Here is a 27,513-nt window from a genome sequence, read left to right on the forward strand (position 1 = left end):
GGGCAGGGATGGCTCTCTATGGGGCAGTCATTGGGGTTTGCTATGGGGTGAATGGGGGCAGCCATTGGGCCTTGCTATGGGGCAGGGGAACCCTCTATGGGTCAGCCATTGGGTCCTGCTATGGGGCAGAGGGGCCCTCTATGGGGCAGCTCTTGGGGTTTGTTATGAGGTGAATGGGGGCACCCATTGGGTTCTGCTGTGGGGCAGCCAATGGGGGCTGCTATGGGGCTGGGGGGCCCTCTATGGGGCACCCATTGGGGCTTGCTATGGGGCAGGGATCTCTCTATGGGGCACCCATTGGGGCTTGCTATGGGGCAGGGATCTCTCTATGGGGCACCCATTGGGCTTTTCTATGAGGTGAATGGGGGCACCCATTGGACCCTGCTGTGGGGCAGAGAGCTTCTCTATGGGGCACCCATTGGGTCTTACTATGGGGCAGGGATCCCCCTCTATGGGGCACCCATTGGGACCTGCTATAGGGCAAGTATTGCTCTCTATGGGGCACCCCTTGGGCCTTGCTATGGGGTGAATGGGGGCACCCATTGGGCCTTGCTATGGGGCAGGGACCCCTCTATGGAGCACCCATTGGGACCTGCTATAGGGCAAGTGTTCCTCTCTATGGGGCACCCATTGTGCCTTGCTATGGGGCAGGGACCCCTCTATGGGGCACCCATTGGGCCTTGCTATGGGGCAGGGATCCCTCTCTATGGGGCACCCATTGGGCCTTTCTATGAGGTGAATGGGGGCACCCATTGGACCCTGCTGTGGGGCAGAGAGCTTCTCTATGGGGCACCCATTGGGTCTTGCTATGGGGCAGGGATCCCTCTCTATGGGGCACCCATTGGGACCTGCTATAGGGCAAGTATTGCTCTCTATGGGGCACCCATTGGGCCTTGCTATGGGGTGAATGGGGGCACCCATTGGGCCCTGCTATGGGGCAACCCCCCCCCCCATAGCCCCTTCAAAGGTCACTGGGGGGTCAAGGTGGGGGTTGGGGGGGGCAGCACCCATGGGTGGGGTCCTCCCCCCTTCCCCCCCCTTTAACCCCCCCCCCCCCCCCCCAGGAGCGCCCCCCCCGCGCCACCGGCACCGTGGAAGTGGAGTGTGAGGAGGAGGAGGAGGGCCCCGGGCACACAGGTGGGGGGGCACCCATGGGTGCTATGGGGGTCTATGGGGGGTCTATGGGGGGTCTATGGGGGTCTATGGGGGTCTATGGGGGTCTATGGGGGTCTATGGGGGTCTATGGGGGTCTATGGGGGGTCTATGGGGGGTCTATGGGGGTCTATGGGGGGTCTATGGGGGTCTATGGGGGTCTATGGGGGGTCTATGGGGGTCTATGGGGGTCTATGGGGGTCTATGGGGAGCCGCTTCCATTGAGTGTCAATGGTGCTGGGGAGCGCGGCACGGGGTGGCCGCTAGGGGGCGCCATAGTGCTCTATGGGAGTCTATGGGGGGGAATGGGCACCTATGGGTGCTATGGGGGGCTATGGGGGGGACCCATGGGTGCTATGGGGGGGGGGTTGGTACCCATGGCTATTATGGGATGCATTAAGCACCTATGGGTGCTATGGGATGTATTAAGCACCCTTGTGTATTATGGGATGTATTAAGCACCCATGTGTATTATGGGATGCATTAAGCACCCATGTGTATTATGGGATGTATTAAGCTGTGTTTGGTGTTTGTGTGTTTTGGGTGTTTGTGTGTTTTGGGTGTTGTTTGGTTGTTTGGGTGTTCCCCCCATTGGGTATTATGGGATGCATTGCCCCCATTGTCCCCCATAGGCGGCATTGGGCAGCGCAGGCTGGGCCCATGGCTATTATGGGATGCATTAATTGTTTTGGGTGTTGTTGTTTTGGGTGTTCCCCCCCATTGGGTATTATGGGATGCATTGCCCCCATTGTCCCCCATAGGCGGCAGTGGGCAGCGCAGGCTGGGCCCATGGCTATTATGGGATGTATTAACCCCCCCATTGGGTATTATGGGATGCATTGCCCCCATTGTCCCCCATAGCGGCAGTGGGCAGCGCAGGCTGGGCCCATGGCTATTATGGGATGTATTAAGCCCCCCATTGGGTATTATGGGATGCATTGCCCCCATTGTATTATGGTTGGTTGGGTATTATGGGATGCATTCCCCCCCATTGTCCCCCATAGGCGGCAGTGGGCAGCGCAGGCTGGGCCCATGGCTATTATGGGATGCATTAACCCCCCCATTGGGTATTATGGGATGCATTGCCCCCATTGTCCCCCATAGGCGGCAGTGGGCAGCGCAGGCTGGGCCCATGGCTATTATGGGATGTATTAACCCCCCCATTGGGTATTATGGGATGCATTGCCCCCATTGTCTCCCATAGGCGGCAGTGGGCAGCGCAGGCTGGGCCCATGGCTATTATGGGCTGTATTAACCCCCCCCATTGGGTATTATGGGATGCATTCCCCCCCATTGTCTCCCATAGGCGGCAGTGGGCAGCGCAGGCTGGGCCGCCCGGGCACCCAGGAGCTGGACCAGGGCTCGGCCCGGCCGCGGCCGCCGGCGCAGGATGAGGCCCCCCCGGCCCAGCACGGCCCCGGGCAGGAGGGGGCAACCGGGGCTCCTCCCCCCCCACCCCCCCGCACCCTGCCCCCCCCGCACCCGCCGCTGCATCCGCAGGTGAGCAATGAATCACCCCCAAATCACCCCAAAATCACCCAAAACCGCCCCAAATCACCCCAAAATACCCTCAAAACACCAGAAAACACCCCCAAAACACCCCAAAATACCCAAAATCACCCCCAAAACACCCCAAACCGTTCCCAAAACCCCCAAATACTCCAAAACCCCCTGAAACCACGCCCAAATAACACCAAAACGCCCTCAAGTACACCAAAATACCCCTAAACTGCCCTAAAAATAGCCCAAAATACCCCAAAAGCACCCCAAAACCACTCCCTGCCCCATTATAACCCCCCCATAGCACCCATAGACCCCCCAGACCCATTATAACCCCCCCATAGACCCCCCATAGACCCATTATAACCCCCCCAGACCCATTATAACCCCCCATAGACCCCCCCAGACCCATTATAACCCCCCCATAGACCCCCCAGACCCATTATAACCCCCCCAGACCCATTATAACCCCCCCCATAGACCCCCATAGACCCATTTAACCCCCAGACCCATTATAACCCCCCAGACCCCTTATAACCCCCCCAGACCCATATAACCCCCCCATAGACCCCCCCAGACCCATTATAACCCCCCAGACCCATGATAACCCCCCCATAGACCCCCCAGACCCATTATAACCCCCCAGACCCATTATAACCCCCCCAGACCCATTATAACCCCCCCATAGACCCCCCCAGACCCATTATAACCCCCCATAGACCCCCCATAGACCCATTATAACCCCCCCAGACCCATTATAACCCCCCCAAAGACCCATTATAACCCCCCCACACCCCCCATAGACCCATTATAACCCCCCCATAGACCCCCCAGACCCATTCTAACCCCCCCCTATTCCCCCCTAGGTCCCTACAGGCAGAATGACCGGCAGCAGCCCCGTATCCCCGGCCTCTTCGGGCTCCCCGGGCAGTGTTTCCCCCCCTGCCTCCTCTCCTGCTGGACCCCCCCGTCCTGATGGACCCCCCGGACCCCCAGACCCCCCCAGTCTATGGGATAAGACCCACGCTGAGATCGCGGAGCAGGCCAAGCATGTGAGTAAGGGGGGGGGATTGGGGGGGCACAACCCTATAGCAGCCAATAGAGAATCTCCATTGTTCTATAGGGCGGGTTTAGGGGGGTGCACAACCCTATAGTAGCCAATAGAGAATCCCCATTGTTCTATAGGGCGGGTTTAGGGGGGTGCACAACCCTCTCGTAGCCAATAGAGAATCCCCATTGCTCTATAGGGTGGGTATTGGGGGGTGCACACCCCTATACGAGCTAATAGCAAATCTCTATTGCTCTATAGGGTGGGTTTAGGGGCGTGCACAACCCTATACGAGCCCATAGCGAATCCCCATTGCTCTATAGGGCAGGTTTAGGTGCATGCACAACCCTATATGAGCCAATAGAGAATCCCCATTGCTCTATAGGGCGGGTTTAGGGGGCCATAGCAGCCAATAGCGAATCCCCATTGTTCTATAGGGCGGGTATTAGGGCCGTGCACAACCCTATACGAGCCCATAGAGAATCTCCGTTGCTCTATAGGGCAAGTTTAGGGTCCATACCATCCAATAGCGAACCTCCATTGCTCTATAGGGCGGGTATTAGGGCCGTGCACAACCCTATACGAGCCAATAGAGAATCCCTATTGCTCTATAGGGCGGGTTTAGGGGGCCATAGCAGCCAATAGCGAATCTCCATTGCTCTATAGGGCAGGTTTAGTGCCCCCACCACCCAATAGCGAATCCCCATTGCTCTATAGGGCGGGCTTAGCGCCCGCACCACCCAATCACGCGTCTCCCCCTTGTCCCACCCACCAATCACAGGAGGCCGAGGTGGAACACCGCGTGGCCGAGATGAAGCGCGAAGGCTTCTGGTCCTTACGGCGCTTACCCAAGGTACCGGAGCCCCCGCGCCCCAAGGTGCACTGGGATTACCTGTGTGAGGAGATGCAGTGGCTGGCGGCCGACTTCGCCCAGGAGCGACGATGGAAGAGGGGGGTGGCTCGCAAGGTAAGGGGGCAGGACCCATAGGAACCCATTGGGACCCATAGCGGACCCATAGGAACCCATTGGGACCCATAGGAACCCATTAGGAACTCATTGGGACCCATAGCGGACCCATAGAAACCCATTGGGACCCATAGCGGACCCATAGGAACTCATTGGGACCCATAGCGGACCCATAGAAACTCATTGGGACCCATAGGAACCCATAGGAACTCATTGGGACCCATAGCGGACCCATAGGAACTCATTGGGACCCATAGCGGACCCATAGGAACTCATTGGGACCCATAGGGACCCATAGAAACCCATTGGGACCCATAGCGGACCCATAGGAACCCATTGGGACCCATAGCGGACCCATAGGAACTCATTGGGACCCATAGGAACCCATAGGAACCCATAGGAGGCATCTCCATAGGGTTCGGTTGAGATTGCACCCATAGAGACCCATAGACCCCATAGAGACCCATAGGAGCCCATAGGGACCCATAGAGCCCCAAGGTGCACTGGGATTACCTGTGTGAGGAGATGCAGTGGCTGGCGGCCGACTTCGCCCAGGAGCGACGATGGAAGAGGGGGGTGGCTCGGAAGGTAAGGGGGCAGGACCCATAGAAACCCATTGGGACCCATAGCGGACCCATAGGAACTCATTGGGACCCATAGCGGACCCATAGAAACCCATTGGGACCCATAGCGGACCCATAGAAACCCATTGGGACCCATAGCGGACCCATAGAAACCCATTGGGACCCATAGCGGACCCATAGGAACTCATTGGGACCCATAGGAACCCATTGGAACCCATTAGGAGGCATCTCCATAGGGTTCGGTTGAGGTGGCACCCATAGGAACCCATTAGGAACTCATTGGGACCCATAGGAACCCATTAGGAACTCATTGGGACCCATAGGAACCCATAGGAACCCATTAGGAGGCATCTCCATAGGGTTCGGTTGAGGTTGCACCCATAGAGACCCATAGGACCCCATAGAGACCCATAGGACCCCATAGAGACCCATAGGAGCCCATAGGGACCCATAGAGCCCCAAGGTGCACTGGGATTACCTGTGCGAGGAGATGCAGTGGCTGGCGGCCGACTTCGCCCAGGAGCGACGATGGAAGAGGGGGGTGGCTCGCAAGGTAAGGGGGCAGGACCCATAGAGACCCATTGGGACCCATAGCGGACCCATAGGAACCCATTGGGACCCATAGCGGACCCATAGGAACTCATTGGGACCCATAGCGGACCCATAGAAACCCATTGGGACCCATAGCGGACCCATAGGAACTCATTGGGACCCATAGCGGACCCATAGGAACTCATTGGGACCCATAGCGGACCCATAGGAACCCATTAGGAGCATAGCGTGGACCCATAGAGACCTAGCCATAGGACCCATAGGACCCATAGAGACCCATAGGAGCCCATAGGGACCCATAGAGACCCAAGGTGCACTGGGTTCTGTTGAGGTGGGTGGGTTGGTGGGTGTGGGCAGGACCCATAGAAACCCATTGGGACCCATAGCGGACCCATAGGAACCCATTGGGACCCATAGCGGACCCATAGGAACTCATTGGGACCCATAGCGGACCCATAGGAACTCATTGGGACCCATAGCGGACCCATAGGAACCCATTGGGACCCATAGCGGACCCATAGGAACTCATTGGGACCCATAGGAACCCATAGGAACTCATTGGGACCCATAGGAACCCATAGGAACCCATTAGGAGGCATCTCCATAGGGTTCGGTTGAGGTGGCACCCATAGGAACCCATTAGGAACTCATTGGGACCCATAGGAACCCATAGGAACCCATTAGGAGGCACCTCCATAGGGTTCGGTTGAGGTGGCACCCATAGAGACCCATAGGACCCATAGAGACCCGTAGGAGCTATAGAGACCCATAGGAGCCCATAGGGACCCATAGAGCCCCAAGGTGCACTGGGATTACCTGTGTGAGGAGATGCAGTGGCTGGCGGCCGACTTCGCCCAGGAGCGACGATGGAAGAGGGGGGTGGCTCGCAAGGTAAGGGGGCAGGACCCATAGAAACCTATTGGGACCCATAGCGGACCCATAGGAACCCATTGGGACCCATAGCGGACCCATAGGAACTCATAGGGACCATGCGGACCCATAGAAACCCATTGGGACCCATAGCGGACCCATAGGAACTCATTGGGACCCATAGCGGACCCATAGGAACCCATTGGGACCCATAGCGGACCCATAGGACTATTGGGACCCATGAGCGTAGACCCATAGGGACCCATAGGACCCATAGGAACCCATTGGGACCCATAGGGACCCATAGAAACCCATTGGGACCCATAGCGGACCCATAGAAACCCATTGGGACCCATAGCGGACCCATAGGAACCCATTGGGACCCATAGCGGACCCATAGGAACTCATTGGGACCCATAGGAACCCATTAGGAACTCATTGGGACCCATAGAAACCCATAGGGACCCATTGGGACCCATAGGAACCCATTGGAACCCATTGGGACCCATAGCGGACCCATAGAAACCCATTGGGGCCCATAGCGGAGCCATAGGAACTCATTGGGACCCATAGGAACCCATAGGAACCCATTAGGAGGCATCTCCATAGGGTTCGGTTGAGGTGGCACCCATAGGAACCCATTAGGAACTCATTGGGACCCATAGGAACCCATTGGGACCCATTAGGAGGCATCTCCATAGGGTTCGGTTGAGGTGGCACCCATAGGAACCTATTGGGACCCATAGGAACCCATTGAGACCCGTTGGGCCCCATTGAAGCACCCATGAAGGCATCTTCATAGGGTTTGTTTGAGGTTGCCCCCATAGGAACCCATTGGGACCCATAGGACCCCATTGGGACCCATAGAAACCCATAGGAACCCCTTAGGAGCCATCTCCCTAGGCTTCCCTCACCTCCCCCATAGAAACCCATTACCCCCCACCCCACCCCAACCCCCATTACCCCCCCATATCCCCCATACCCCCCACCCCCCATGGGTGCCATTGCCCCCCATCACCCCATATGTCACCCCATAGGTGGTGCGCATGGTGATGCGGCACCACGAGGAGCAGCGGCAGAAGGAGGAGCGCGCCAAGAGGGAGGAGCAGGCTTAGTTGGGGTTGGCCCCATAGGAACCCATTGGGACCCATAGGGACCCATAGAGACCCATAGAAACCCATTGGAGCACCCATTAGGAGGCATCTCCATAGGGTTCAATTGAGGTTGCACCCATAGGAACCCATTGGGACCCATAGAAACCCATTGGAGCACCCATTAGGAGGCATCTCCATAGGGTTCAATTGAGGTTGCACCCATAGAAACCCATTGGTCCCCATAGGAACCCATTAGGAGGCATCTCCATAGGGTTCGGTTGAGGTTGCACCCATAGGAACCTATTGGGACCCATAGGAACCCATTGAGACCCATTGGGCCCCATTGAAGCACCCATGAAGGCATCTTCATAGGGTTTGTTTGAGGTTGCCCCCATAGGAACCCATTGGGACCCATAGAAACCCATTGGGACCCATAGAGACCCATAGGAACCCATAGGAATTCCTTAGAAGGCATCTCCCTAGGCTTCCCTTCACCTTCCCCCCATAGAAACCCATTACCCCCACCCCAACCCCCATTACCCCCCCCATATCCCCCATACCCCCCACCCCCCATGGGTGCCATTGCCCCCCATCACCCCATATGTCACCCCATAGGTGGTGCGCATGGTGATGCGGCACCACGAGGAGCAGCGGCAGAAGGAGGAGCGCGCCAAGAGGGAGGAGCAGGCTTAGTTGGGGTTGGCCCCATAGGAACCCATTGGGACCCATAGAAACCCATAGAGACCCATAGAAACCCATTGGAGCACCTATTAAGAGGCATCTCCATAGGGTTCAATTGAGGTTGCACCCATAGGAACCCATAGAGACCCATAGAAACCCATTGGAGCACCCATTAGGAGGCATCTCCATAGGGTTCGGTTGAGGTTGCCCCCATAGAAGCCCATTGGTCCCCATAGGAACCCATTAGGAGGCATCTCCATAGGGTTCGGTTGAGGTTGCACCCATAGGAACCTATTGGGACCCATAGGAACCCATTGAGACCCATTGGGCCCCATTGAAGCACCCATGAAGGCATCTTCATAGGGTTTGTTTGAGGTTGCCCCCATAGGAACCCATTGGGACCGATAGGACCCCATTGGGCCCCATAGAAACCCATAGGAACCCATTAGGAGCCATCTCCCTAGGCTTCCCTTCACCTTCCCCCCATAGAAACCCATTACCCCCCACCCCACCCCAACCCCCATTACCCCCCCCATATCCCCCATACCTCCCACCCCCCATGGGTGCCATTGCCCCCCATCACCCCATATGTCACCCCATAGGTGGTGCGCATGGTGATGCGGCACCACGAGGAGCAGCGGCAGAGGAGGAGCGCGCCAAGAGGGGGAGCAGGCTTAGTTGGGGTTGGCCCCATAGGGACCCATAGGGACCCATAGGAACCCATCATAGACCCATAGAAACCCATTGGAGCTCCCATTAGGAGGCATCTCCATAGGGTTCAATTGAGGTTGCACCCATAGGAACCCATTGGGACCCATAGAAACCCATTGGAGACCCATTAGGAGGCATCTCCATAGGGTTCGGTTGAGGTTGCCCCCATAGAAGCCCATTGGTCCCCATAGGAACCCATTAGGAGGCATCTCCATAGGGTTCGGTTGAGGTTGCACCCATAGGAACCTATTGGGACCCATAGGAACCCATTGAGACCCATTGGGCCCCATTGAAGCACCCATGAAGGCATCTTCATAGGGTTTGTTTGAGGTTGCCCCCATAGGAACCCATTGGGACCGATAGGACCCCATTGGGACCCATAGGAACCCATAGGAACCCATTAGGAGCCATCTCCCTAGGCTTCCCTTCACCTTCCCCCCATAGAAACCCATTACCCCCCACCCCACCCCAACCCCCATTACCCCCCCCATATCCCCCATACCTCCCACCCCCCATGGGTGCCATTGCCCCCCATCACCCCATATGTCACCCCATAGGTGGTGCGCATGGTGATGCGGCACCACGAGGAGCAGCGGCAGAAGGAGGAGCGCGCCAAGAGGGAGGAGCAGGCTTAGTTGGGGTTGGCCCCATAGGAACCCATTGGGACCCATAGGAACCCATAGGGACCCATAGAAACCCATTGGAGCTCCCATTAGGAGGCGTCTCCATAGGGTTCAATTGAGGTTGCACCCATAGGAACTCATTGGGACCCATTGAAACCCATAGGAACCTATTAGGAGCCATCTCCATAGGGTTCGGTTGAGGTTCCCCCCATAGAAGCCCATTGGTCCCCATAGGAACCCATTAGGAGGGATCTCCATAGGGTTCGGTTGAGGTTGCACCCATAGGAACCCATTGGTCCCCATAGGAACCCATTGAGACCCATTGGGCCCCATTGAAGCACCCATGAAGGCATCTTCATAGGGTTGGTTTGAGGTTGCCCCCATAGGAACCCATTGGGACCCATAGGAACCCATTGGGACCGATAGGACCCCATTGGGACCCATAGGAACCCATAGGAACCCATTAGGAGCCATCTCCCTAGGCTTCCCTTCACCTTCCCCCCATAGAAACCCATTACCCCCCACCCCACCCCAACCCCCATTACCCCCCCCATATCCCCCATACCTCCCACCCCCCATGGGTGCCATTGCCCCCCATCACCCCATATGTCACCCCATAGGTGGTGCGCATGGTGATGCGGCACCACGAGGAGCAGCGGCAGAAGGAGGAGCGCGCCAAGAGGGAGGAGCAGGCTTAGTTGGGGTTGGCCCCATAGGAACCCATTGGGACCCATAGGAACCCATAGAGACCCATAGAAACCCATTGGAGCTCCCATTAGGAGGCATCTCCATAGGGTTCAATTGAGGTTGCACCCATAGGAACCCATTGGGACCCATAGAAACCCATTGGAGGTCATAGGGCTGGGACCCATAGGAACCCATTGGGACCCATAGTGGACCCATTAGGAGGCATCTCCATAGGGTTCGTTGAGGTTCCATAGAAACCCATTGGTCCCCATAGGAACCCATTAGGAGGCATCTCTATAGGGTTCGGTTGAGGTTGCACCCATAGGAACCTATTGGGACCCATAGGAACCCATTGAGACCCATTGGGCCCCATTGAAGCACCCATGAAGGCATCTTCATAGGGTTTGTTTGAGGTTGCCCCCATTGGAACCCATTGGGACCCATAGAAACCCATTGGGACCGATAGGACCCCATAGAGACCCATAGGAACCCCTTAGGAGGCATCTCCCTAGGCTTCCCTTCACCTTCCCCCCATAGAAACCCATTACCCCCCACCCCACCCCAACCCCCATTATCCCCCCCATATCCCCCATACCTCCCACCCCCCATGGGTGCCATTGCCCCCATCACCCCATATGTCACCCCATAGGTGGTGCGCATGGTGATGCGGCACCACGAGGAGCAGCGGCAGAAGGAGGAGCGCGCCAAGAGGGAGGAGCAGGCTTAGTTGGGGTTGGCCCCATAGGAACCCATTGGGACTCATAGGGACCCATAGAGACCCATAGGGACCCATTGGAGCTCCCATTAGGAGGCATCTCCATAGGGTTCGGTTGAGGTTGCACCCATTGGAACCATTGGGACCCATAGAACCCATTGGATTGGGGTTGGGTTGGTTGGGTGTGGGACCCATAGAAACCCATTGGGACCCATAGGTGGTGGGGTGGTTTTGTGGGTGTGGTGGGGGGGGGGGGGGGGGGGGGGGGTGGGGGGGACCCATAGGAACCCATTGGGACCCATAGGACCCATAGGAACCCATTGGGACCCATAGAAACCCATTGGAGCTCCCATTAGGACACCCATAGGGTTCAATTGGGTGCACCCATAGGAACCCATTGGGACCCATAGAAACCCATTGGAGCTCCCATTAGGAGGCATCTCCATAGGGTTCAATTGAGGTTGCACCCATAGGAACCCATTGGGACCCATAGAAACCCATTGGAGCTCCCATTAGGAGGCATCTCCATAGGGTTCAATTGAGGTTGCACCCATAGGAACCCATTGGGACCCATAGAAACCCATTGGAGCTCCCATTAGGAGGCATTTCGATAGGGTTCAATTGAGGTTGCACCCATAGGAGCCCATTGGAACCCATAGAAACCCATAGAGACCCATAGAAACCCATTGGAGCACCTATTAGGAGGCATCTCCATAGGGTTCAATTGAGGTTGCACCCATAGGAACCCATTGGGACCCATAGGAACCCATAGAGACCCATAGAAACCCATTGGAGCACCTATTAAGAGGCATCTCCATAGGGTTCAATTGAGGTTGCACCCATAGGAGCCCATTGGGACCCATAGAAACCCATTGGAGCACCCATTAGGAGGCATCTCCATAGGATTCAATTGAGGTTGCACCCATAGGAACCCATTAGGAGGCATCTCCATAGGGTTCAATTGAGGTTGCACCCATAGGAACCCATTGGGACCCATAGAAACCCATTGGAGCACCCATTAGGAGGCATCTCCATAGGGTTCGGTTGAGGTTCCCACCATAGAAACCCATAGGAACCCATTGGGACCCATAGAGCCCCATTGGAGCACCCATTAGGAGGCATCTCCATAGGGTTCGGTTGAGGTTCCCACCATAGAAACCCATTGGAACCCATTGGGACCCATAGAAACCCATTGGAGCACCCATTAGGAGGCATTTCCATAGGGTTCGGTTGAGGTTGCCCCCATAGGAACCCATTGGGACCCATAGAAACCCATTGGGACCCATAGAAACCCATAGGAACCCATAGGAACCCCTTAGGAGCCATCTCCCTAGGCTTCCCTTCACCTTCCCCCCATAGAAACCCATTACCCCCCACCCCACCCCAACCCCCATTACCCCCCCCATATCCCCCATACCCCCCACCCCCCATGGGTGCCATTGCCCCCCATCACCCCATATGTCACCCCATAGGTGGTGCGCATGGTGATGCGGCACCACGAGGAGCAGCGGCAGAAGGAGGAGCGCGCCAAGAGGGAGGAGCAGGCTTAGTTGGGGTTGGCCCCATAGGAACCCATTGGGACCCATAGGAACCCATAGAGACCCATTGAAACCCATTGGAGCACCTATTAGGAGGCATCTCCATAGGGTTCAATTGAGGTTGCACCCATAGGAACCCATTGGGACCCATAGAAACCCATTGGGACCCATAGAAACCCATTGGAGCTCCCATTAGGGGGCATCTCCATAGGGTTCAATTGAGGTTGCACCCATAGGAACCCATTGGGACCCATAGAAACCCATTGGAGCACCCATTAGGAGGCATCTCCATAGGGTTCGGTTGAGGTTCCCCCCATAGAAGCCCATTGGTCCCCATAGGAACCCATTAGGAGGCATCTCCATAGGGTTCGGTTGAGGTTGCACCCATAGGAACCTATTGGGACCCATAGGAACCCATTGAGACCCATTGGGCCCCATTGAAGCACCCATGAAGGCATCTTCATAGGGTTTGTTTGAGGTTGCCCCCATAGGAACCCATTGGGACCCATAGAAACCCATTGGGACCGATAGGACCCCATTGGGACCCTTAGAAACCCATAGAAACCCATAGGAACCCATTAGGAGGCATCTCCCTAGGCTTCCCTTCACCTTCCCCCCATAGAAACCCATTACCCCCCACCCCACCCCAACCCCCATTACCCCCCCCATATCCCCCATACCCCCCACCCCCCATGGGTGCCATTGCCCCCCATCACCCCATATGTCACCCCATAGGTGGTGCGCATGGTGATGCGGCACCACGAGGAGCAGCGGCAGAAGGAGGAGCGCGCCAAGAGGGAGGAGCAGGCTTAGTTGGGGTTAGCCCCATAGGAACCCATTGGGACCCATAGGAACCCATAGAGACCCATAGAAACCCATTGGAGCACCCATTAGGAGGCATCTCCATAGGGTTCGGTTGAGGTTCCTACCATAGAAACCCATAGGAACCCATTGCGACCCATTGAGACCCATAGGAACCTATTAGAAGGCATCTCCATAGGGTTCGGTTAAGGTTGCCCCCATAGACACCCATAGGAACCCATTGGGACCCATAGAAACCCATTGGAGCACCCATTAAGAGGCATCTCCATAGGGTTCAGTTGAGGTTGCCCCCATAGTCACCCATAGGAACCCATTGGGACCCATTGAGTCCCATAGGAACCTATTAGAAGGCATCTCCATAGGGTTCGGTTGAGGTTCCCACCATAGAAACCCATAGGAACCCATTGGGACCCATAGAAATTCATTGGAGGACCCATTAGGAGGCATCTCCATAGGGTTCAGTTGAGGTTGCCCCCATAGGAACCCATAGGGACCCATAGGAACCCATAGGAACCCATAGGAACCCCTTAGAAGGCATCTCCCTAGGCTTCCCTTCACCTTCCCCCCATAGAAACCCATTACCCCCCACCCCACCCCAACCCCCATTACCCCCCCCATATCCCCCACACCTCCCACCCGCCATGGGTGCCATTGCCCCCCATCACCCCATATGTCACCCCATAGGTGGTGCGCATGGTGATGCGGCACCACGAGGAGCAGCGGCAGAAGGAGGAGCGCGCCAAGAGGGAGGAGCAGGCTTAGTTGGGGTTGGCCCCATAGGAACCCATTGGGACCCATAGGAACCCATAGGAACCCATAGAAACCCATTGGAGCTCCCATTAGGAGGCATCTCCATAGGGTTCAATGGAGGTTGCACCCATAGGAACCCATTGGGACCCATAGAAACCCATTGGAGCACCCATTAGGAGGCATCTCCATAGGGTTCGGTTGAGGTTCTCACCATAGAAACCCATAGGAACCCATTGGGACCCATTGAGACCCATTGGAGCACCTATTAAGAGGCATCTCCATAGGGTTCAATTGAGGTTGCACCCATAGGAACCCATTGGGACCCATTGAGACCCATTGGAGCACCCATTAGGAGGCATCTCCATAGGGTTCAGTTGAGGTTGCCCCCATAGGAACCCATTGGGACCGATAGGACCCCATAGGGCCCCATAGAAACCCATAGGAACCCCTTAGGAGGCATCTCCCTAGGCTTCCCTTCACCTTCCCCCCATAGAAACCCATTACCCCCCACCCCACCCCAACCCCCATTACCCCCCCCATATCCCCCATACCCCCCACCCCCCATGGGTGCCATTGCCCCCCATCACCCCATATGTCACCCCATAGGTGGTGCGCATGGTGATGCGGCACCACGAGGAGCAGCGGCAGAAGGAGGAGCGCGCCAAGAGGGAGGAGCAGGCCAAGCTGCGCCGGGTGGCCGCCGCCATCGCCAAGGAGGTCAAGCAGTTCTGGAGCAACGTGGAGAAGGTGGGTGCTGGCACCCATGGGTGCTAATGGGACCCTATGGTACCTATGGGGGTTGTGTGAGCAATGGGGGGGGTCTGTTGGTTGTGATCTATGGGGGGGGGTTTGGGGGTGTTATGGGGGGAGGTGGGGTGGTAATGGGGGTTGGTGGGGTGGCACCCATGGGTGGTGGGGGGGGTGGAATGGGGGGGGAGAGGGTGTGGATGGGTGGGCATTGGGTGGTCACATGGTTATGGATGGGTGGCCATTGGGTGCCCCATGGTTATGAATGGATGGTCCCATGGTTATGAATGGGTGCCCGTTGGGTGCTCCATGGTTATGGATGGGTGCCCATTGGGTGGCCCCATGGTTATGAATGGGTGGTCACATGGTTATGAATGGGTGGTCCCATGGTTATGAATGGGTGGCCCCATGGTTATGAATGGGTGCTCATTGGTGGCTCCATGGTTATGAATGGGTGGCCCCATGGTTATGAATGGGTGGCCCCATGGTTATGAATGGGTGGTCGCATGGTTATGAATGGGTGGCCATTGGTGGCTCCATGGTTATGAATGGGTGGCCCCATGGTTATGAATGGGTGCCCATTGGGTGCTCCATGGTTATGAATGGGTGGCCCCATAGTTATGAATGGGTGCTCATTGGGTGCTCTATGGTTATGAATGGGTGGCCACATGGTCATGAATGGGTGCCCATTGGGTGCTCCATGGTTATGAATGGGTGGTCCCATGGTTATGAATGGGTGGCCATTGGTGGCCCCATGGTTATGAATGGGTGGCCCCATGGTTATGAATGGGTGCCCATTGGGTGCTCCATGGTTATGAATGGGTGGCCCCATAGTTATGAATGGGTGCTCATTGGGTGCTCTATGGTTATGAATGGGTGGCCACATGGTCATGAATGGGTGCCCATTGGGTGCTCCATGGTTATGAATGGGTGGTCCCATGGTTATGAATGGGTGGCCATTGGGTGGCCCCATGGTTATGAATGGGTGGTCCCATGGTCATGAATGGGTGGCCATTGGGTGGTCCTCATGGTTATGAATGGGTGGTCCCATGGTTATGAATGGGTGCTCATTGGGTGCTCCATGGTTATGAATGGGTGGTCCCATGGTTATGAATGGGTGCTATGGGTGCTCTGTATGGGTGCTGTGTATGGGTGCTGTGTATGGGTGCTGTGGGTGCTATGGGTGCTATGGGTGCTATGTATGGGTGCTATGGGTGCTATGTATGGGTGGTCTGTATGGGTGCTATGGGTGCTATGTATGGGTGCTATGGGTGCTATGGGTGCTATGGTGCTATGTATGGGTGCTATGGGTGCTATGGGGCACCCATGGGTGCTATGTATGGGTGCTATGGGTGCAGGTGGTGCAGTTCAAGCAGCAGTCCCGCCTGGAGGAGAAGCGGAAGCAGGCCCTGGACCTGCAGCTGCCCATTGGGTGCTATGGGTGCTCTGTATGGGTGCTATGGGGCACCCATGGGTGCTATGGGTGTTATGGGTGCAGGTGGTGCAGTTCAAGCAGCAGTCCCGCCTGGAGGAGAAGCGGAAGCAGGCCCTGGATCTCCAGCTCGATTTCATCGTGGGGCAGACGGAGAAGTACTCGGATCTGCTGAGCAGGAGCCTCAACGCGCCCCATAGGGGGCAGCACCCAGGTCTGGCACCCATGGGTGCTATGGGGATGGGGACCCATTGGGGGCTATGGGGATATGGGGACCCATTGGGGGATATGGGGACCCATTGGGGGATATGGGGATGGGGACCCATTGGGGGATATGGGGATATGGGGACACATTGGCTGATATGGGGATGGGGACACATTGGGGGTTATGGGGATGGGGGGACCCATTGGGGGATATGGGGATATGGGGACCTATTGGGTGCTATGGGGATGGGGACCCATTGGGGGATATGGGACCCATTGGGGGATATGGGGACCCATTGGGGGATATGGGGATATGGGGACCCATTGGGGGCTATGGGGTGATGGGGACCCATTGGGGGCTATGGGGATGGGGACCCATTGGGGGATATGGGGATATGGGGACACATTGGGGGATATGGGGATAGGGACCCATTGGGGGATATTGGGACCCATTGGGTGCTATGGGGCTGGGACCCCATTGGGTGCTATGGGGTGATGGGGACCCATTGGGGGATATGGGGATGGGGACCCATTGGGGGATATGGGGATGGGGACCCATTGGGGGATATGGGGATGGGGATCCATTGGGGGCTATGGGGATATGGGGACACATTGGGGGATATGGGGATGGGGGGACCCATTGGGGGATATGGGGATGGCGGGACACATTGGGGGCTATGGGGATGGGGACCCATTGGGGGCTATGGGGATGGGGACCCATTGGGGGCTATGGGGATGGGGGGACCCACTGGGGGCTATGGGGATGGGATGCAGGGGGAGCCATGGGTGCTATGGGGATAAGGGGTGATGGGGTTAGTGGTACCCAAGGGGGATGGGGATAAAGGCACCCATGGGTGCTATAGGGAGGTGATGGGCACCCATGGGTGCTGACCCCCCCCCCCCCATTGTGCAGACGGGGACCTGGAGCTCCCGGATGAGGACCCCCCCGATGGGGCCCCCCCTGAGACCCGGACCAGGGACCTGCAGGAGGTGCTGGGGACCCTCCCCCCACAGGTACCCCCCACCCTGACCCCCCCCACCCTGACCCCCCCACCCTGACCCCCCCACATGACCCCCACCTGACCCCCACCCTGACCCCCACCCTGACCCCCACCCTGACCCCCACCTGACCCCCACCTGACCCCCACCCTGACCCCCCCACCTGACCCCCACCATGACCCCCACCTAACCCCCACCTGCCCATCCTGACCCCCACCCTGATCCCCACCCTGCCCCCACCCTGACCCCCACCTGACCCCACCCTGACCCCCCACCTGACCCCCACCTGACCCCCACCTGACCCCACCCTGACCCCCACCCTGACCCCACCACCCTGACCCCCACCTGACCCCCACATTGACCCCCCCCCTGACCCCCACCCTGACCCCCACCCAATGCAGCTACCCCCCACCATGACCCCCACCCTGACCCCCACCCTGACCCCCACCTGACCCCCACATTGACCCCCACCTGACCCCACCTTGACCCCCACCCTGACCCCCACCCTGACCCCCACCCTGACCCCACCTTGACCCCCACCCTGACCCCCACCCTGACCCCCCCAGGCGCTGCTGCACCAGAACAAGAGCCCCTGGGAGCTGCGGGAGGAGGACGAGGAGTTCGCAGCCGAGGAGGAAGAGGGTGAGGAATGGGGGAGGGGGAGCACCCATGGGTGGGGGGTGGCACCCATTGGGGTGAATGGCACCCATTGGGGTCAATGGCACCCATTGGGTGCTGGTGTCTCCCATTGGGGTCAATGGTACCCATTGGGGTCAATGGCACCCATTGGGTGCTGGTGTCACCTATTGGGGTCAATGGCACCCATTGGGTGCTGGTGTTATGCATTGGGGTGAATGGCACCCATTGGGGTCAATGGCACGCATTGGGGTCAATGCCACCCATTGTGGTCAGTGGCACCCATTGGGTGCTGGTGTCACCCATGGGGGTCAATGGCACTTATTGGGGTCAATGGCATCCATTGGGGTCAGTATCACCCATTGGGGTCAATGGCACCCATTGGGTGCTGGTGTCACCCATTGGGGTCAATGGCACCCATTGGGGTCAATGGCACCCATTGGGGTCTGTGGGCACCCATTGGGCCCAATGGCACCCATTGGCGTCAGTGGCACCCATTGAGGTCAGTGGCACCCATTGGGGTGAATGGCACCCATTGGGGTCAATGGCACCCATTGGGGTCAATGGCACCCATTGAGGTCAATGACACCCATTGAGGTCAATGGCACCCATTGAGGTCAATGGCACCCATTGGGTGCTGGTGTCACCGCAGGGGAGGACGAGGAGGAGACGATCGCGGCGCAGGAGCGGCTCGAGGGGGACGTGGACCACAAACAGGAGCTGGATGACCTGGCCCGGGAGGGTAGGGAGCACCCATGGGTGCCATTGCACCCATATAGCACCCATGGGTGTCATTGCACCCATATAGCACCCATGGGTGTCATTGCACACACACAGCACCCATGGGTGCCATTATACACACACAGCACCCATGGGTACCATTATACACACACAGCACCCATGAGTGCCATTATACACACACAGCACCCATGGGTGCCATTACACACACATAGCACCCATGGGTGCCATTACACGCACACAGCACCCATAGGTGCCCTAGCACCCATACAGCACCCATAGGTGCCTTCGCACCCATATAGCACCCATAGGTGCCATTACACCCATATAGTACCCATAGGTGCCATTGCACATACCCAGCACCCTTAGGTGCCCTAGCACCTATACAGCACCCATAGGTGCCATTGCATCCATACAGCACCCATAGGTGCCCTAGCACCCATACAGCACCCGTAGGTGCCATTGCATCCATACAGCACCCATAGGTGCCATTGCACACACACAGCACCCATAGGTGCCCTAGCACCCATATAGCACCCATAGGTGCCGTTACACGCACACAGCACCCATAGGTGCCATTACACACACCCAGCACCCATAGGTGCCCTGGCACCCGTATAGCACCCATGGGTGCCATTACATACACACAGCACCCATAGGTGCCGTAGCACCCATATAGCACCCATAGGTACTATTGCACCCCTATAGCACCCATGGGTGCCATTACACCCCTATAGCACCCATGGGTGCCCTGCTCCCACAGGGGCACTGCCAATGGAGGAGCTGCTGCAGCGCTACGCTGGAGCCTTCAATGACTCTGACTGCGAATCCCCCCCCGGAGCCAGCAGCACCCGCTCAGGTACGAGCACCCATGGGTGCTATGGGGCACCCATAGGGGACCATTGAGAACACCCCCCCCATGGTGTTATAATTGCACCTATGGGGGTTATAGTGCCATCTATGGGTGCTATAGGGCACCCATGGGTGGTATAGCATCATCCCTAGGTCCTACAACCCCATAGGGTTCTATGGGGTCACCGCAGGGTCCTAGAGTCCCCCCCACTCCATTCCCATAGGGTTCTATGGGGTCACCCCATGGTCCTAGAGCCCCCCCTCCACTTCCCATAGTGTTCTATGGGGCCACCGCAGGGTCCTAGAGCCCCCCCTCCATCCCCATAGGGTTCTATGGGGCCACCGCAGGGTCCTAGAGCCCCCCCCATCCATGCCCATTGGGTACCATAGGGACACCGCAGGGTCCTAGAGCCCTCCATCCATGCCCATTGGGTACCATAGGGACACCGCAGGGTCCTAGAGCCCTCCATCCATGCCCATTGGGTACCATAGGGACACCGCAGGGTCCTAGAGCCCTCCATCCATGCCCATTGGGTACCATAGGGACACCGCAGGGTCCTAGAGCCCCCCCATCCATTCCCATTGGGTTCTATGGTGCCACCGCAGGGTCCTAGAGCCCCCCCATCCATGCCCATTGGGTACCGTAGGAGCACCGCAGGGTCCTAGAGCCCTCCATCCATCCCCATTGTGTTCTATGGGGCCACCCCATGGTCCTAGAGCCCTCCATCCATACCCATTGGGTACCATAGGGACACCCCATGGTCCTAGACATCCCCCCCCATCCATCCCCATTGGGTTCTATGGGGCCACCCCATGGTCCTATAGCCCCCCCCCCTTTACCCCAGACTCCCCAGCAGCCGAGAGCGAGGAGGAAGAGGAAGAGGACGAGGAAGAGGAAGAGGAAGAGGACGAGGACGAAGACGAGGACGAGGAAGAGGAAGAGGAAGAGGAAGAAGAGGGTGCCCCCACCCCTCCCCCCACCGCCACCACCACCACCCCCGCCCCTCCCCCCCCCATCACCCCCACCCCCAAAAAGGAGATCACCGACATCGCTGCCGCCGCCGAGAGCCTTCAACCCAAGGGGTACACCTTGGCCACCACGCAGGTAACCCCCTTCTCTGCCCCATAGCACCCGCCCCATAGAGCACTTATGGGTCATAGAGACCCACAGCTATGTCCATAGGGTTCTATGGGGTCACCCATGGGTCCTAGAGAACCCCATCTATGTCCATAGGGTTCTATGGGGTCACCCATGGGTCCTAGAGAACCCCATCTATGTCCATAGGGTTCTATGGGGCCACCGCAGGGTCCTAGAGCCCTCCATCCATGCCCATTGGGTACCATAGGAGCACCGCTGGGTCCTAGACCCCCCCCGCATCCATCCCCATTGGGTACCATAGGCCCATCCCAGTATCCCAGACCCCCCCTAATCCCTCTCCCCCTATGGATACTGACCCTATATCTCCCTTTAGGTGAAGACCCCCATCCCACACCTCCTTAGGGGCACCCTAAGGGAGTACCAGCACATCGGGTTGGACTGGTTGGTCACCATGTATGAGAAGAAGCTCAATGGGATCCTGGCTGATGAAATGGGATTGGGGAAAACCATTCAGACCATTTCCCTCTTGGCACATCTGGCCTGCGAGAAGGGTAAGGGGGGCACCCCATAGCACCCATGGGGTTGTCTATGGGGGTGTATGGGTGATGGAGGGGGTGGGATGGAGGTTGGGGTGCTCATGGGTACCTATGGGTGCTGTAGTCATCATATGGGACCAATGCATCACTATGGGTGCTATAGTCACTATATGGGACCAGTGCATCCCTATGGGGACCAATGCATTGCAATGGGTTCCATAAACACCCATGGGTGCTATAGTCACCATATGGGACCAATGCATCACTATGGGTTCCATAAGCACCCATGGGTGCTATAGTCACCATATGGGACCAATGCATCACTATGGGTTCCATAAGCACCCATGGGTGCTATAGTGACCATATGGGAGCAATGCATCCCTATGGGCTTCCGGAGCACCCATAGGTCCTTATACCCCCCCTATACCCCTTACCCATCCCTATGGGTGCCCCCATCACCCATAGGTCCTATACCCCTTACCCATCCCGATGGGTGCCCCCATCACCCATAGTTCCTATACCCCCTATATAGGACTCACCCACCCCTATGGCTGCCCCCCATCACCCATGGGTGCCTTAACCCCCCCCTGTTTAACCCCATTGCAGGCAGCTGGGGCCCCCACCTCATCATCGTGCCCACCAGTGTGATGCTCAACTGGGAGATGGAGCTCAAGCGCTGGTGCCCCAGTTTCAAGATCCTCACTTACTATGGGGCCCAGAAGGAACGGCGCCTCAAACGCCAGGTGAGCACCCATGGGTGCTGCATTGTGGGGGGTCCCATTAGCACCCATTGGCACCCATTGACACCCTATTGATGGCACTAGGGCTGGACCAAACCCAATGCGTTCCATGTGTGCATCACGTCCTATAAGCTGGTGCTTCAGGACCATCAGGCCTTCAGGAGGAAGAACTGGAAGTACCTGATACTGGATGAGGCCCAGAACATCAAGAACTTCAAGTCCCAACGGTGGCAGTCGTTGCTTAACTTCAATAGGTGAGGGGGGGCACCCATGGGTGCTGATGGGTGCTAATGGGTGCTGATGGGTGCTAATGGGTACCAATGGATGCGGATGGGTACCGATGGATGCTGATGGGTACCAATGGATGCTGATGGATGCTGTTGGGTTGTCTGTATCCATCCTATAGAGCACCCATGGGTGCTGATGGGTGCCAATGGGTTCCTTGTATCCATCCCTATAGAGCATCCATGGGTACCAATGGGTGCTGATGGGTACCAATGGGTGCTGATGGGTACCAATGGGTACCAATGGATGCGGATGGGTACCAATGGATGCGGATGGATGATGTTGGGTTGGCTGTATCCCCTCTATAGAGCACCCATGGGTGCTGATGGGTTCCTTGTATCCACCCTATAGAGCACCCATGGGTGCTGATGGGTTCCTTGTATCCACCCTATAGAGCACCCATGGGTGCTGATGGGTGCCAATGGGGTCCTTGTATCCATCCCTATAGAGCATCCATGGGTACCAATGGATGCTGATGGGTACCAATGGGTGCTGATGGGTACCAATGGATGCCGATGGGTCCCAGTGGGTACCAATGGATGCTGATGGGTGCCAATCAATGCTAATGGGTACCAATGGATGCTGATGGGTGCCCATAGAGCATCCCTGGGTACCAATGGATGCCGATGGGTACCAATGGATACCGATGGGTCCCAATGGCTCCCAATGGATGCTGATGGGTACCAATGGGTACCAATGGATGCTGATGGGTACCAATGGGTACCAATGGGTCCCAATGGATGCCGATGGGTCCCAATGGGTACCAATGGATACCGATGGGTCCCAATGGCTCCCAATGGATGCCGATGGGTCCCAATGGCTCCCACTGGATACTGACGGATGCTCTTCCCCCCCCCCCCCCCTATACCAGCCAGCGTCGCCTGCTGCTCACGGGCACCCCGCTGCAGAACAGCCTCATGGAGCTCTGGTCCCTCATGCACTTCCTGATGCCCCGCGTGTTCCAGTCCCACCGGGAGTTCAAGGAGTGGTTCTCCAACCCCCTGACGGGCATGATCGAGGGCAGCCAGGAGTACAACGAGAGCCTGGTCAAGCGCCTGCATAAGGTGGGGTTCGGGGGGGGGGGGGGACGGGCACTATAGGGGGGTTTGTATGGGGATGGGGGGACACTATGGGGGGGTGTATGGGGATGGGGGTACACTATGGGGGTCTGTATGGGGATGGAGGGTACCCTATGGGGGTCTGTATAGGGATGGAGAGCATCGTTATGGGGGTCTATTGGGGATGGAGGGTACCCAATGGGGGTCTATTGGGGATGTGGGGACTCTATGGGGGGTCTGTATAGGGATGGAGAGCAGTGGTATGGGGATGGGGGTACCCTATGGGGGGGTGTATGGGGATGGGGGTACCCTATGGGGGGGTGTATGGGGATGGAGGGCATTGTTATGGGGATGGGGGGATCCTATGGGGGGGTGTATGGGGATGGAGGGCAGCGGTATGGGGGTCTATTGGGGATGGGGTGTACCCTATGGGGGTCTATTGGGGATGGGGGGTATCCTATGGGGGTCTATTGGGGATGGGGGGTACCCTATGGGGGTCTATTGGGGATGGGGGGACTCTATGGGGGGTCTGTATAGGGATGGAGAGCAGTGGTATGGGGATGGGGTACTCTATGGGGGTCTATGTAGGGATGGAGAGCATCGGTATGGGGATGGGGGTACCCTATGGGGGTCTATATAGGGATGAAGAGCATCGTTATGGGTGTAGATGGGGATGGGGGTACCCTATGGGGGTCTGTATAGGGATGGAGAGCAGTGGCATGGGGATGGGGGTACCCTATGGGGGTCTATATAGGGATGGAGAGCATCGTTATGGGGATGGGGGTACCCTATGGGGGTCTGTATAGGGATGGAGAGCATTGTTATGGGGATGGGGGGACCCTATGGGGGGGTGTATGGGGATGGGGGTACTCTATGGGGGTCTATAGAGGGATGGAGAGCATTGTTATGGGGATGGGGGTACCCTATGGGGGGGTGTATGGGGATGGGGGTACCCTATGGGGGTCTATATAGGGATGGAGAGCATCATTATGGATGTAGATGGGGATGGGGGGTACCCAATGGGGGTCTATTGGGGATTGAGCGTACCCTATGGGGGTCTATTGGGGATGGGGGATACCCTATGGGGGTCTGTATAGGGATGGAGAGCATCATTATGGATGTAGATTGGGATGTGGGGTACCCTATGGGGCTCTATTGGGGATGAGGGGTACCCTATGGGGGTCTATATAGGAATGGAGATCATCATTATGGATGTAGATGGGGATGGGGGTACCTGTCCCTATGCTGGTTCCTATGGCTCTTCCCCCTCACTGTTTCCTATGGGGCTGCCCCCTCTCTATGCGCTATGGGGCTACCCCCTCACTGTTTCCTATGGAGCTACCCTCTCACTGTTTCCTATGGGGCTACCCCCTCTCTGTCCGCTATGGGGCTGTGCTATGGGGCTGCCCCGTCTCTATGCGCTATGGGGCTGCGCTATGGGGCTGTGCTATGGGGCTGCCCCGTCTCTATGCGCTATGGGGCTGCGCTATGGGGCTGTGCTATGGGGCTGCCCCCTCTCTGTCCATTATGGGGCTGAGCTATGGGTCTACCTACTCTCTGTCCGCTATGGAGCTGCCCCATTGCTGTTTCCTATGGGGCTGCCCCCTCACTGTTTCCTATGGGGCTGCCCCCTCTCTGTCCGCTATGGAGCTGCCCCATTGCTGTTTCCTATGGGGCTACCCCCTCTCTGTTTCCTATGGGGCTACCCCCTCACTGTCCGCTATGGGGCTGCCCCCTCTCTGTCCCCTATGGGGCTACCCCCTCTCTGTCCCCTATGGGGCTGCCCCCTCACTGTCCGCTATGGGGCTGCCCCCTCACTGTCCCCTATGGGGCTGCCCCCTCACTGTTTCCTATGGGGCTGCCCCCTCACTGTCCCCTATGGGGCTGCCCCCTCACTGTCCGCTATGGGGCTGCCCCCCCTCTATGCGCTATGGGACTGCCCCCCCTCTATGCGCTATGGGGCTGCCCCCTCACTGTCCGCTATGGGGCTGCCCCCTCACTGTTTCCTATGAGGCTGCCCCCTCTCTGTTTCCTATGGGGCTACCCCCCCTCTATGCGCTATGAGGCTGCCCCCTCTATGCGCTATGGGGCTGCCCCCCCTCTATGCGCTATGGGGCTGCCCCCTCACTGTCCGCTATGGGGCTGCCCCCCAGGTGCTGCGTCCGTTCCTGCTGCGCCGCCTCAAGGTGGACGTGGAGAAGCAAATGCCCCAGAAGTTCGAGCACGTCCTCAGGTGCCGCCTGTCCCAGCGCCAGCGCTTCCTCTACGATGACTTCATGGCCCAGGCCAGGTGCGGGGGACACGGGACACGGGGGGGACACGTGACATGGGGGGGACACGTGACGTCATGGGGGGACACGTGACCTCATGGGGGGGACACGTGACGTCATGGGTGGAACACGTGACGTCATGGGTGGGACACGTGACATCATGGGTGGGACACGTGACGTCATGGGGGGACACGTGACGTCATGGGTGGGACACGTGACGTCATGGGTGGGACACGTGACCTCATGGGTGGGACATGGGTGGGACACATGACGTCATGGGTGGGACACGTGACGTCATGGGTGGGACATGTGACATCATGGATGGGACACGTGACCTCATGGGTGGGACATGTGACCTCATGGGTGGGACACGTGACGTCATAGGTGGGACACGTGACATGGGTGGGACACGTGACGTCATGGGGAGGACACGTGTAGCCCTTATATAGCTTCCTATTGCCGTGTTGCCTCCCATTGACTCCCATTGACTCCCATTGACCCCCATTGACCGCCATTGACCCCATTGATCTCCATTGACTGCCATAGACCGCCATTGACTCCCATTGACTGCCATTGACTGCCATTGACTGCCATTGACTTCCATTGACTGCTATTGACTTCCATTGAGTTCCATTGACTCGCATTAACCTCCATTGACTGCCATTGACCGCCATTGACCTCCATTGACTGCCATTGACCGCCATTGACCTCCATTGACTTCCATTGACCTCCATTGACCGCCATTGACTTCCATTGACTGCCATTGACCGCCATTGACTCCCATTGACTGCCATTGACTGCTATTGACTTCCATTGAGTTCCATTGACCGCCATTGACCCCATTGATCTCCATTGACTGCCATAGACCGCCATTGACTGCCATTGACTGCCATTGACTGCCATTGACTGCCATTGACTGCTATTGACTTCCATTGAATTCCATTGACTCGCATTGACCTCCATTGACCGCCATTGACCGCCATTGACCTCCATTGACTTCCATTGACTTCCATTGACCTCCATTGACCGCCATTGACTTCCATTGACTGCCATTGACCGCCATTGACCTCCATTGACTTCCATTGACCTCCATTGACCGCCATTGACCTCCATTGACTTCCATTGACCTCCATTGACCGCCATTGACTTCCATTGACTGCCATTGATCTCCATTGACTGCCATTGACTTGCATTGACTCCTATTGACCTCCATTGGCTCCCATTGGCTCCCATTGACTTCCATTGATTCCCTTTGACTTCTATTGACCCCATTGACTCCCATTGACTCCCATTGGCTCCCATTGACTCCCATTGACTCCCATTGACTCCCATTGACTCCCATTGACTCCCATTGACTCCATTGACTCCATTGTCCCCCATTGCCCCCCATTACCCCCCATTAACCCCCATTATCCCCCTTACAGCACCAAGGCCACCCTGGCCAGCGGTCACTTCCTCAGTGTCCTCAATGTGCTGATGCAGCTGCGCAAGGTCTGCAACCACCCCGACCTCTTTGAACCCCGACCCCTGCGCTCGCCCCTCGTGACCCCGGGGCTCTGCCTGCGCACGGCCAGCCTGGTGCTGCGGGCCCTCGAGCCCCACCCGCTGCGGGTATGGGGGGAT

General features: G+C 57.6%; 1 protein-coding gene across 1 annotated transcript; it reads left to right on the plus strand.

Annotated features, from left to right (window-relative positions):
• Positions 1 to 1,070: 1,070 nt before the first annotated feature.
• SRCAP (Snf2 related CREBBP activator protein) lies at positions 1,071 to 27,513 on the plus strand (the record flags this gene model as incomplete). The annotated part of the gene is made up of 16 exons (XM_061364324.1): positions 1,071 to 1,137; positions 3,519 to 3,704; positions 4,482 to 4,667; positions 14,901 to 15,041; positions 16,540 to 16,687; positions 17,591 to 17,691; positions 18,243 to 18,318; positions 18,965 to 19,054; positions 19,814 to 19,909; positions 20,748 to 21,007; positions 21,375 to 21,552; positions 22,144 to 22,280; positions 22,362 to 22,531; positions 23,434 to 23,626; positions 25,774 to 25,910; positions 27,315 to 27,513. Coding segments are annotated over exons 2-16 (2,283 nt in total), but the record flags the coding sequence as incomplete, so codon positions are not given.

This window comes from Neopsephotus bourkii, unplaced genomic scaffold (genome assembly GCF_033783945.1).
Source record: "Neopsephotus bourkii isolate Nb327-2 ecotype Australia unplaced genomic scaffold, CSIRO-AGI_Nbou_v1 NB_1206, whole genome shotgun sequence".
Classification (NCBI taxonomy): domain Eukaryota; kingdom Metazoa; phylum Chordata; class Aves; order Psittaciformes; family Psittacidae; genus Neopsephotus; species Neopsephotus bourkii.